The following is a 13,987-nucleotide window of genomic DNA, read 5'->3' on the forward strand; positions in this document are numbered from 1 at the left end:
CGCACGCGTGTGGTTTTCTTTGGGTGCTCCGGTTTGCTCCCATATGCAAAACACTCATTAATTGTCCGATAAAATCTTGATATAGAGAGGACCACAGAGCTTGGGCTGAGGAATCTGGGCAGTGCCGATAAGCTCCACGCTACTTTAAAACTGCCACGGGCATGCCCACCTGCACTGCTTGGTGATGATTAAATAAACTCCACGACGCATACGGCGTGGGGGAAATTTGTTGACAAAGGGCTGCACGTGGACTTCATTGTTTCGTCGCTCATTGGCAGGATTCAATTCCACCACTCTCACATCGGTCCCAAGACACGTTGTCACGATGATGCTGGGTGAATTGCGTTTTCGTTTAATGTTTAGGGAGAGACAAGGCATGTTATTATGATGCCTCTATTGAACTTCATGTCATGCAAGATAACACTATGTAACACGATTTTTGTTCCTGAGTAGTGTTATTTTCTATTGCTTATGCCGCAAAAGTATAGAAAATGGCTATCATTCCCCACGAACTTTGCTTTTGTGACCAGGACTTTATGTGAAGGAATGACACAAATGCAGACCACGTTTTCTCATTGAAAATATGTAAATTTCAAAGTATCATTGTCCTGGTCACAAAAGCAAAGTTTGTGGGGAATAATAGCCATTTTCTGTACCTTTGAGCCATAAGCAATTAGAAGATAACACTACCCAGGAACAAAAAATATATATATATTAGTTTGTTACACAGTGTAATGTTTGCAATGTATATGCTCATGTAACATTTACGCGAATAGAAATAGGGGGAAAAAATTAAGGCAGAACATTTTGAATTAGAATAAAAATGAGATGGCAAAAAATTACCGAACAAAAATCTCCTACAACTACAATTGTGACAGTTCATCAATTCACTGGGATGGCGAAATGTGACAAATGACCTATTAGACCAAAAATCATTCTCGTTCTCCGAGACCTTTCTGCTGCTTTCGATACCAAAATCCCATTCCGTCCAGCTTGAGGTGTCTCCAGCACAATCCTCTCCTGGTTCTGCTTTTACTTCTCAATCCGATCGTACGTTCCATACAAGGACTGTCTCTTTCCTCCTCTCAGAAACTCCCGTGCCATGGTGTCCCACGGGGTTCCATCCTTGGTCCCCCCTGCTCTTCTCAGTAAATCTCATCCCACTGGGCAAAATCATCTCCAGTTTTAATGTGAATCATCACCGCAAAGCTGATGACACTCAGCTGTACATCGCGATTGACTCTATGGACCCCGCCTCGCTGTCCACTCTCAACATCCTCTGTTGATGCGGTCTGATCTTGGATTGGTTTTTAACCGCCAGTTAAATATTGAAAAATTGAAGAACTCTTCATCAGTAAAAAAAAGTCCCCACTTAATAAAAACTTCCGTTTGAGTGTGCACCTCCTAAACTTATTACACTGGCAGAGGACAAAACCTTAGCATTCTCAGTGATCCCAAGCTCTCATTCTGCTCCCACCATCTCATCCCTGCAGCAACTCAAACCTCCATCCTCCCACCCCAGCTGCTGTCGGGACCCTCATCCCAGTCTTCATCCCGACTCGACTATTACAACTATCTTCTCTACGGCCTCCCATATCCATCATTACCAAACTCCAATGATCCAAAATTCTGCTGCCAGACCTCTCGCTCACATCCGTAAATTAGGCCACATCACCAAAATGACACCACCGTTTCCCAATCCAATATCAAATCAGATTTAGGTTCGCACTCACCATGTTCTAGATCCTCCGTGTACGAAGCCCTGCCTACCTCTCCACTCTCATCTCTCTACTCGCTTTCCGGCACTCTGTACGAGCCAACCACTCCAAGAAAATCCATTAATCATCTCCCTATGGTTCTGAATTTCTAAAACAAGTACGCCCCGTTTGGTATAGAACCTTGAGATCAAGCTGCATTTAAGAACTATATAAATTTGACTGTTTGACGAGTATATGCATTGCTAATCAATCATCATAAACTGGTGGTGCACATTATTGTAACTATTACATTATTCTTGGTTCGTTCGGTAAAGTCACGTAGAAGGGAAATAATAAAAATAAAACAATGAAATTCTGTTGCAATCCAAACGTCGTGAGAATTTGATTGTTTTATTTTTATTATTTCCCTTCTACGTGACTTTACCAAAAGAACCAGTCACGAAAGCTTTAAATCGAAATATTACATTATTGTTAAATCAGGACAACCAAATGCATTCTAACATACCTCACACTTGCCCCGAGGTGTTCAAACCACACGTACGCCAACATTTTTGCATTTTAATGTTCAAGGTTTATTAGAGAGAAAAAAAAATTAGCACCTTCATAGCCACAGATCTATGTACAAATAGTTTAATATGTCAGTGTTTCGGCAAAGTAAACATGCAACCGAGAAGAACCTGCAAAGACCAAAGTGTCATCGGATTATGCGTGCACGCACAGGGGCCTGGCCAACCGACTGCAGCTGCACCATCGCCAACCAGAGTACAGACGGTGCAATTGCACCAGGGCCCATGGGCCAGAGGGGCCTAGTCGTCAGGCTATGAAGAGGGGGAGGAGGGGGAAGAAATTAGATAGGAGGGAGGGGGGGCATTTAATTTCCTTGCACCAGGGCCCATGTCAACAGCACTACGTCACTGCTCTGCACACTCTTCCAAAGGCACCAGGAGGCCAGCAGAAGCAGCGCTTTCCGCAACATATCCTGGGCACCATTTCATATACCCAAGCAACTACATATACATGCACCAGGTTTCCAATCAGAAGTCAGATAAAGGACTCCACCGACACAAATTCAAACAATATTTCCCCGTCTACGCATTCGCTGCGTGATGGATGCATTTATTTTGCGGACGGGATGTGTAAATGTTATGGTTTTGAGTGAGAAACATTTTAAAGGCAGTATAATGTATTTTTTTTTATTGTCCAACTGATTTTACAAATGCAATTTTACTCACTTTTTAGAGCAAAAAAAAAAGCTAATTTGAAAACTCGGCTATGGACAGTAATCTTCTTAAGATGGCATGGTCCTTAAAAGACACGCCCAAGTCGGAACCCTCCGCGTTTGTGTACCAATCATTGCTGGTAGGGGCAAGAGTTTCTAAATACATTATCTAAACATCTGGGCTTTTTTTTTTATTCGGCGACATTCATGACAAATAAACTATTTTTCATCCTCTTTGGAGAGAGGACATGAAAGTTGAGCTTTATGGCATTCAGAAAATCACCTCGTAGAGGGGGGCCAGCCGGTCAAAATGTAGACCGTTTTACTCCCAGCAAGGATTAACATCGATGGATGTTAATAAATTGTGTGCGACTGCTGCTGAAGTGTCAACATCTGACAAAAGTACAAACATTGTTCCAACCAAAATTGCTTTTGGAAAAGTTGGCCGGTCTTGGTATTGAACGTAAATTCTCCAACTCCTCAAGTCTTAAACAAAGTTGTTCATCTTTGGAGTACAAAACGGTTCCTTGGCATACTTGATGTTGACGTGCGCAGTTATTGTACAGCTTATGTGTTTGTTGCAAGTCGAGGATTCGGCAAGAGACAACGGAAGAGTTAAATAAAGTGAGCCCTCCCCCACCAGGCCATCGGCCCTCGTGTATATTAACAGCTTTGGCAAAACATTTGCAGGCCAGGGGAGCACTGTACACCTGGGAAAGACAAACAGGGTGAAATAAAAGCAAAGAAAACGCTCCGTTTGATTAAAAAAATTTGTGGAAACAAAATAAGTGAAATTAATCCCTAAAATACTATGTTATTCTCAAAGCTGTATTACAAGTAAGCAGGAGGATTATATGCTTCTTAGAAAACAAAGGGTTTTTTTTTTACCAATCCTGACAATTTCAATGTCCTGACAACATTTAAAATATGCCCACCTGAATCATAAGATTATGGTATATATTTAAAGATCATATTCACCGTAAATTTCCCAAAGTTTACATTGCCCCTATACCATTCCAAATTTAAGCAATTTATAAATATATTGGTATGGGAATAATCTAAAATAACGGTCAAGGAAACATACAAAAAAGGTCTAACGGACTGATAACGTCAAGCTATGTTAGTGATCTTATTTCTGGTATATATACGTCTACAAAACATATTCATGAAAATTGCATTACCTGCTTTTCACCAAAAAATTCCTATACAATTCCTTTTGAGTCATCTTATCTGGCCAAATGCAGATCCGAGCAAACAAAACTTGGCTTGTGGACATCATCGGCTCCGAAGCATCGGAACAGAAGGAGTCACTTTGTGGTTTCAAGCTTAGTCTCAGACGATCAGTTTCAGGCCACGGGTTGGGCACAGCAGGCAGAGGGCGTTGGTGCCATGCCAGCCAATCGGCAAAATGAGGCATTTTACTTGTTGGGTCCCTGCAGATCGTAGAGAGAAAACTGTACAGGAAAAAGCCTACGATGTTCTAAGGGTGCACTTGAAATGTGCTTATTCACACATTTTTGGCTAAGCAACAGAATTACAAAATATATATACTTCCCACCACATATAATTGAGTTATTCCAGTATTCTGAGGGTGAACCATCCACACGGTAATTAGTTTGTTTGTTTTACCAGCCTTACTGCATAGGCACAAGATCAAATCCTGAAATGTCACCGACTAAACTGTGCAAGCCATTTCAGTCACACTAGTTGAATCTGCAACAGTGGCCTGAAACCTGGTCTCCTGGAACTGAGTTCCAAGCCACTTGTCCTGAAGAAGTGGCCTTGCGTTCCCCACAACTACCACCGCCCTCCCCTCTCCTCTAATAGCAGGAAGCTCCACTGGAGGACGTGTACACACTTCCACCAATTAACAGCACGCGCCAAGCCGAGGTACGCTTAAATGTCAAAGTATTTAATTGCCAGGGTACACACGCCTACCTGCCGACACAAATCAAGCTCACTCTTACGTTCTAGCACATCCGAGGCAGGCACTCTTAAAACCTCCACGCCACGTGGCAGTGGCGAATTGCTGCAGAAATAAACGTCACTATTTCGATCAATAGTAAAAAAAAAAATTATATTGTACAAATAAGTAAATATCATATAGCCGAACTTTTATTTTAGCTTAACAATAATCAATCGCAGCTGAAATCATTGTACAACTGAACTTTTTTTTTAAAGATTCGACACATCCCCTAAGGTCGGCCCGTTGTTTGCAGTAAGGAGAGAAAGCCGAGTGGCGCTTGTTGAAACCAAAAGTTTTTCGTCGCTGCACAGCGGCGCGCTCTCAACAGCACTCCTCGCCGATGCGGTGGAAGGACCGGCCCACCTTCTTGTCCAGCTTGACCATCTTCTGCAGGGCCTCCTGCCGCCCGTGGCCCATGTGATCGTAGGTGCACGCGTGCTGCTCCGGCAGGCGGTGCAGGCTGCAGAACACGAACCCTGAGGGGCCGGAAGGGACAGGGCAACACCACGGCATCACGTTTCTGAGCCCGGCACCACTGCCGGCTCACAGTCTCTGGTTTGCCTTTCGGTTCTGGGATTATCAGTAATGATAAAAACTTGGGTAACCGGCATTTCCAAGGCAACTAACCTAATTCATGACCCCGATTACATTCGAGAAAAGCACGTGCGTAGATTTGTGCTCTAGCCTCAAAAGTAGATTTGGTGGTAGAAATCATGCAAAATGTCAGTTTTCACTCTTTCACCGATGCCAACGTATACCAAGCGTGTATTTTTCTATTCACACATACAGTGCTTACCGGAATTGCTTTAATTTCCCCTGGAAAAAAATATTCTATGAATGTCAGTATATTCATTAACCAGAGCGGCTTCCGCAAATTTTACCCATTTATTATGCAGCAGAAACAATATATAATTGTATAGCTGTCTCCATCAGCACTGCAACAGAGTTATCTTCTTTTTATCAGTTGTGATAACAAAAATGCTTGAGTGAATTAGTAAAGAGACATCGGCTAGTTCTAGCAAAGTGCTGCTTGGGCTGCTACATGGAAATTTGGTTACCAGAGTGCATGGAATCTCTTGGTATCCCAGACTGCGTAAAGGCCACTGTGGCGCTGTTTGGACTGTGCGGTGCCACCAGCTGTGCAATTTATGTATGGGGGGGGCATGGAGCACATGGCCTTTGTCTGCCACTGTGATGGCAAAGCGACTGATAAAGGGTCAGCCTCGACCGAGCACGTCCCACTAATCACGATCACCTACGGGAACGTGTCATAGCAGCTACAGCATCCACGCACTGCAATTAACAAAAGGGGTTTCAATCCTGGAGGTAGATAACGCTGCTCGCCAGGTTGACGCGAGTAATAACCCACAACGCGTTGTGCCCAGCGAAGAAGGCGCACAGTGTTACGTTTGTGGAGGTTACAATTTACGCCGCAGGTTTTTCAGTTTTTGGCGACGTGTCCAAGAGGCTTAAATGGGAAAAATGAAACGAGGTGGTCGTAACGTGGAATCCATGGAGCATCCCAGGAGAATTGGTCTGGTGACAGTCGGGCGCTGGAGCATGATTACTCAATGTCACAGTGTTACAAATTATTAATTAAACACCTACACATTTGTCGCCTCGACTTGTAGATCCCGAATTCAAAACTAGGCCAAGCCACGGCCGATTGTCACTGATGCCACTTAAAGGTAGCCGAGTAGTATGCACATACACGCAAGTACTGTCCCAGCTATTTGACTGCCAGGCTAATGGGTGACTGTTCTGTTTTTAAGAAATTATTGTTTTGGTCTCATATCAACCTTTGTGTGGGTAGTTTCTCGTTTTGCTGTAGCTCATGTTGTCGATCCCATTAGCTTTAATATACCAGTAGCAGCATATATTCCGCCTAGACTGCAGATGATAAATTCTCACACGTGCAATCCAATGCATGTTCCATAAATACAAAGCGATATTTAAAAAAATCTAATTGGCGTATTGTTACATGTCCAGCAAGCACGAGCCCCCATATCTCTCTTCATACCCCCCCCCCCCATGAAGCCTATGGCGGCCTCTGTGGCAACCCTCCATGGTGGCGCCCCTGGTGACCCAGACTTGTTGTGACCCCTGAGACATACCACAGCGGCACAAGCCCAGCTCCTGCTGCACAAGCTCCAGGCGGGCTCGGCACGTGAAGCAGCGGCGCTTGTTCTTTTGCTTGGCCCTGCCCTTCTCCTCCTCATCCTCGTCCTTGTCCCCGCAAGTCTTCTTGGCTGGGGAATCGCTGCCCGACTCACCGTCCACACCGTCTGCAGCCAGCGCAGGAAGCACGAGCGTTCGTCGCCTTCAACACAGCGCACCTTCAACACTGGACTCGCAGTGTGCATCGCTTAAAACAAGATGTAACCCAAACAAACACAAACAGCTCTCTTCTCACTGCGTAGGGTGTCGTGGTTGTGCTAGATGGCTCTCCGACGTGTTTTTGGATCGTACCATGTTGTCCAACGTTTCGCGCCATGTGCTGGGAGTTTCATCACGCCAAACAACGCATGGTCCAACGTAAAATACGTGGCAGATATCACGTAGATATCCGCCCAGCCCGTGTTCCGGGGCTGCTTTAACACAGGTTTGAAGCTTCGTAAATGAGAATAAGAGATTTGAATGTTACGGAGAGGGGGAGACGTTACAGCCCGAGTGCCATCGGTCCCGTGTATTTTAGTCAATGCGGCAACGCCACAAGAGCGTTGGGACAAAGCACTCGACTGGTTCTATCGTCTCCTTCACCGTCAAAGAAGAACTCACTGTAAACAATCAGTGACACAACCTGGATAATTGTCTACAAAACTAAATCTGTCTTTGAGTTGTGTTTTCCTTTACGTTGAATGTTGTGTACAATGAGAGATGTGTATCTATACGTAGTTTATGGTAGGTTCTATAAACATGTACATACAAATGGTATAACGTGAACGCACAAGTAAACGATGTCAACAACAACAAACTCGAAACAACACCGATCTATAAAACAAACTGACCATTTTAAATAACCTCAAACATAAAAAATGCTGCTCGATGTAAAACGGGCCTTGTGTGCAAGTTTAACTATCCATCTGCAATACAGGCACCATGCCACAGAATTATCCACGTGGAAATCATCATCAGAACCTGCCTGCCGCCCCATGTGCGCTCGCACAAAGGCGGCATTACCTGGGTCATGAAGTCTCTTCAGAGGGATGTCACGCAATCTGGAGACAGGGCTCTCCGTCTCTGTTGGGCACACGAGGCGCACACACAATACAAATTAGATACTTGTAATGTTCTGCAGGGTCAGTGGGCGAAACAATGCAAATGGCAACGTAATTGTGGTTTATGGTAAACCAGAGTGTTCGCTTTCATCAATTCGTTAAACTATGTACAGCAAAGCTACCGGGTTTCACGTGCAGCAATTCACACCCCACCCCAGCGAACTGATGAACTATCAAAGTTGCAACAGGCAATCCTTTGTCATATCATTTTTACTGTCACGACGCAACACCTACTCCTTTGCGATTGTAATTTTGAATTCACCGCCAGCACCAACCTCTGGAGTCCTGGTTTGTGGAACGGCTGGATGGCGACATCGAGGTGGAACTTCCTGCTTCGGGCTCCCTCGATGGCGCAGGCTGCGGTTCCCGGGGTGGACTCACGCGCTCCAGCTCTGCGCTGGAGATTAGCGCGATCTCCGCGACGGGCGCCAGTAGGCGAGACGAAGGCGCCGGCAGGGAAGAGGGGGCAGCCCCCGTTGCCTCTTCGCTAGCGGTACTCGCCCCCTCGCATGGCTTCGGGGCGGGACACGGCTGCAGTTGGGCGCAAGGCTGCGCATGCGTCGTCTCGGCTGTAGCAGTGGCGGTGATGCTGGCGCCGGCTGGAGAGGCCGGGGCATCGGCCACGTCCGTAACGGTCGCCAGCTGCGGTGCGCAGGCTGTGCCACCACGGCAGGGCAGGTTAGGGGAACCTTGCAGCTCCGTGGGCAAAGCGCTGGAATCGCTGGCGCCACCGTCGCCCAGCGTAGGCGCCATCGACGAGCTGCCCTCGCCATCCCTGCTCTTCAAGTAGTCTGGTGTTAAAGCAGACAACGCGAGCGAACGGGGCGAGAGATAGAGAGCAGGGTGAAAAAATACAGATTAAACACCATGTCGCGATTTGTCGTGAGCAGGCAAGCGTGTCAAATTGTGAGTGCTGCACAAATCACAGTGATGGTTATGTCACCTACCAGCGAAGCATTTGGAGCACAGATTCATTGTCTTGGTAGATCTGGATGTAAAAGAAGATAAAAAAAAAATTTAATACATAAAATGAATATAAGAGTTGGCCAGTACACCCATAGGCAAGTGATATTTTAGCATCGACTGAAATAGCTCCTCATTCAAGTTGTTCCATGCTTCTGTAGCTGAAACAAAGAACATACTCAGTGTCACAGTGGCACTCTTCTACCCCCTACATGTCACCATGGCAAATATTGACTTTTACTTTTGGTTGGTAGGTTCCAGTTGTGCGAGCTGTGTGTCAAGAGTGTGTATGTGCATGTGTGTCCAGGTGTGAATATGACCCATCTATCCTTCCCAAAATTCTGCAGTGTGGTGGCCACCCACCCTCCTCAACCACTCACTTTCTCACTCACCCACTCACCTCCTCACTCACCCATGCTTTGGCTCACCTACTCATTCACTCACCGACCTCCACAACTTACCCACACCTCAAATTACTCACCAACCGACTCTCTGACCCAACACCAATCTTCACCAAACACCCACCAACCAAACAAGTCACTTACTTCAACAACTTGGGCAAACAAACATTCATTAACCCACTCACTCACCAAACCACTCAGCCCACCCATTGACCTCATTCAATTGCATCCCTACATCATCCTCTATCTTAGACTCACCAATCCATCCACCACCCATACGGCAACCCATTTACTCACTTATGTCTCCCACTTATTCATATAAGCCCTCATCCACCCACCCCCTACCCTATCCAGACAATAATTGCACACCAACTACATAGCCAACCAACCAGCCACTCCTGCACCAAGCCACCTAACCAGCCGAATCGCCGACTCAGTAACGAGTCCAACTCACACAACCACTCACCTCACCCAAACAATAAGTGACCCAGCCACTCACTCACATCCACTCAGGTTGTCACGTATAATCTTCCAGCCACTCCCTACCTTACTCACCTACCAAACCACTTACTCGCCCACCTACCCAGCCACTCGCTCGACCACTCACCTCCAGAGTAAAAAAAAAACTCACCCGTACACCGACTCAACCAACCACTCAGCCACCCTGCCACACAACTCACCCATCCTGCAAATAGCTCACCCACACACCCACCCACCCGGCCGGCCACTTTGGTAATAACTCACCCACCATTCCACCCAGCCACTCACCCACCCACCCACTCAGCCACTCACACAGCCAGCAGGCCACTCACCACCACAGCAGCCCCCCCCCACCTGAGCGGCCACCACCCCGCTTCAGCCATAGCGTCCGGCACTCATGACACATCAATAGCACGCCCATTCGGGGAAGGAAAAAATAAAAATAAATAAAACCATAACCAAAAACAAAAATCTTAAAGCCCAACGCGACGTGAACACCGCCCGTCCGCGCGCTCTGGGAGTGTGCTAGAAGTATATTACGTACAGACGGGGTGTGTGACACACGTGTGTTGTAGAGTTTACACACAAGTGTAGGCTCATTGTAAAGTGTTGTGGAGCCATTTTAAAATTAAATTGTTTTAATTGTTAACACGGTGATGGATCTCTCCCAACCCCCGCCTAACAACAGCCCTGCCCCGGCGCCTCCATCACGCAAGCACAACACCCACCACGCAGTACAAACAACCCTCGGCACACTCGTAACGAGCCACATTTAACAAATAGCAGTGCCTCGGGAGATAATGGAAGCCAGGCCCAGCAAGGCTTTACGAGACGGGAATGTCGAAGGTGCGGTGTCGAAGCACACGCGAGATATGTAAGCATGTTGTACTGTACTATGACGCGCGCACACAAAGTGACTGCGTAGAATTGTTTACAGAGGGTGTCGGGAACAAGGGCACGAGATGGCGATGGGCCGACTGGGATAGGGGGCAATACATCACAGTACCAGAAGCAGGGCTGGGAGGGAGAAACTCGCTCGAAGGGTGATAAGCGGCCACCCGGGGAAGGGGGGAGGACACGGGACCCAAACCCAACCAACTCGGCCCGACCTTACGGGACCCAGGCCTGACCTCGGGCCTGACCTCGGGCCCGACCAGCAAGGGCCAAGGGCCACAAAACGATCAGCCCCTGGCGTCTCAACACCCCAAGCTACGCTCGACATTACCGAACCGAGGGCGCACAAATCCTGACCCAACCCAAGCTCAACCACATTAAAATACTCGAGCAGACCAAACCAGCTTGACCTTACCCCCAGCTAGGCCCGACCCGCCCCAGCCTCACGTTGCCAGTCTCCCCCCCACGAAACCTGAACCCGTCTCCCACCGACCCGGCCCACCAATAGCCACACACGGGGGCCCACCAATAGCCACACACGGGGCCCCAACAATAGCCATACACGGGGGCCCAACAATAGCCACACACGGGGCCCACCAAGAGCCACACACGGGGCCCCAACAATAGCCACACACGGGGCCCACCAATAGCCACAAACGGGGGCCCAACAAGAGCCACACACGGGGCCCACCAATAGCCACACACGGGGGCCCACCAATAGCCACACACGGGGCCCCACCAATAGCCACACACGGGGGCCCACCAATAGCCACACACGGGGCCCACCAATAGCCACACACGGGGCCCCAACAATAGCCACAAACGGGGGCCCAACAAGAGCCACACACGGGGGGCCCAACAATAGCCACACATCGGGGGCCCACCAATAGCCACACACGGGGGGCCCACCAATAGCCACACACACGGGAGCCCATCATCATCCCGGTACAGCCACATCGCCTCGCTCCCATCTCGATCCGATTCCATCCAAACCGATACGATCTCACCCACCAACACCACCACCACCAACACCACCACGTACCCCCTATCCCACAACAACCAGGACGACGCCATCGAGACCTAAACCCAACCGGAGTCAGCTCGACCCAGAACCGATCCGATTCGACCCGACGAGATCAGATCCCATCAAACCTCCTCCACCACCACCACCACCACCACGACCACCACGACCACCACCACCCCGTGGGTTTGTGTCGAGCCCAAGTCGCTCACCCCCAGAAGCCGCAGCGGCAGCGCGGCTGGCAGCGCGGGGCCTCGCTGCCCTCACTGCCGGTGTCGCCCATGACGGCGGCGACGGGGAACCTCTCCTCTCGGTGCCGCTCCTGCTGCTGCTGCTGGCCTCGTCCTCCCCCTGAGCGTCTCCTCCTCCTCCTCCTGGCACTGTCCTCCTCCTCTCTTCTCGTCCGTCACGAAAGCAGAACCCCCCCCACCCACCACCACTACCACCCCGTACACGACGCTTTTATGTGGGAGTGTGTGAACCTACGAGGCCCTCTTACAAGAGGCTCGAATACCACTCCTTGGCTTTGACGACGACGACGGTGGTGGTGATGATGATGGTGATGACGATGGTGCTAGTGGTGATGATGGTTACTGGTGGTGGTGGTGATGATGATGATGGTGGTGATGATGATGGGAGCAGCTCGGCCGCGTTAAATGGCGGCCGCAGCTGCGGGTAGGGCGAGGGTTAAAGGCGATGGCTGAAACGGGGTCGGCGCGGGCCAGCGGATAGCCACGGGGAAGGGACGAGAGGGACGGAGATGTAGGAGGGGAAGGGTAGGGGGGGCGCGGACGCGGACGCGCACGCAGAGAGACAAAGGCGGCTGTGGAGGGAGTCGGAGCAACGCGGAGTAGCAGAGGCCGGCGACTGCGGCCGAGAATCGGGGCCGCTCGCCCCGCCGCTGTCAGAGGGCTGACGGCTCTCATCAGCTGGCGGGCGATACCACTGCGACCGGGAGAGGCGGGGGGGGTTATAAAACATCCGTCAATTATTACGCGTAATTTAAACAAGCGAAGCGGTATTTTTAATCGCTTGTACACAAGATGTTGATATTATTTTCTTATTTATCGCCACGCGGAGTTTAGGTTTTGTTGAAATGTCGGGTAGGTTATGGAAGTGAGAAGGGAGGTGGTACCAATTCCCCCCCCTCCCCCACGCGTGGAGTGGACTCGTCCGAGAAGGGGCCTTTATCGCGTTGTTGCGACGCTGCGTGCGTAATGAATGGGTGTGCGTCGTGTGTGTGCGCGTGCGTGTGTCTATGAACAAGTGTATTGTCATGTTGTATTATCTGTGTGCGTCTGTGGGTACATTCCTCTTGGCGTCTGTGAGCATGTGTTACGGTGTGTGCGTGTATTTGTCTTTGTGTGTGTGTATTTGTCTTTGTGTGTGTTCATGAATACGTGTGATGTGCGTCCGTGTGTGTGTCTATGAACAAGTGTATTGTCATGTTGTATTATCTCTGTGCGTCTGTGGGTGCATTCCTCTTGGCGTCTGTGAGCATGTGTTACGGTGTGTGCGTGTATTTGTCTTTGTGTGCGTGTATTTGTCTTTGTGTGTGTTCATGAATACGTGTGATGTGCGTGTGTATGTGTCTATGAACAAGTGTATTGTCATGTTGTATTATCTCTGTGCGTCTGTGGGTGCATTCCTCTTGGCGTCTATGAGCATGTGTTACGGTGTGTGTCTACGAGTACGTGTGATGGTGTGTGTATTGTTGTCTATGAATGTGCATTCGTGTAATGAATGTACATTGCTGTACACGCGTGTCTGTGACTACGTGTATTGGTGTGTGTTTCTCTGCGTTTCTCTTTGTGTTTGTTGGTGTCTTGTCTGTGTGTTGGCGTGTCTATTTGTGTATTTGTACGTGTATATATTCTCTGTTTAAAAAAAAAACCTTATACAGTAATGGCTTGCCATGTTACGGCGCTAAAGAAGTCATTCTGATGATGTATGTCTCTGAATGTGTATGAGTGTGCGTGTTGGTATGTGTGTGCGTGTTGGTATTTGCCTATGTAAATAATGTATGGTTGTGTAATTAGTTGTCTTT

The 13,987-nt window shown here is 48.6% G+C and overlaps 1 protein-coding gene across 1 annotated transcript; it reads right to left on the bottom strand.

Moving 5' to 3' along the window:
• Nucleotides 1-4,828: 4,828 nt before the first annotated feature.
• Nucleotides 4,829-12,666, bottom strand: ZFAND3 (zinc finger AN1-type containing 3). Its single transcript, XM_078596298.1, has 6 exons — nucleotides 12,153-12,666; nucleotides 9,129-9,169; nucleotides 8,457-8,972; nucleotides 8,084-8,143; nucleotides 7,018-7,188; nucleotides 4,829-5,379 (listed from the first exon to the last, which is right to left on the bottom strand). Exons 1-6 carry the CDS (start codon nucleotides 12,221-12,223, stop codon nucleotides 5,225-5,227), a joined length of 1,014 nt encoding a protein of 337 aa, XP_078452424.1. The 5' UTR covers nucleotides 12,224-12,666; the 3' UTR covers nucleotides 4,829-5,224.
• Nucleotides 12,667-13,987: the final 1,321 nt, after the last annotated feature.

Source organism: Lampetra planeri, chromosome 7, assembly GCF_965212315.1.
Source record: "Lampetra planeri chromosome 7, kcLamPlan1.2.h2, whole genome shotgun sequence".
Classification (NCBI taxonomy): Eukaryota; Metazoa; Chordata; class Hyperoartia; order Petromyzontiformes; family Petromyzontidae; genus Lampetra; species Lampetra planeri.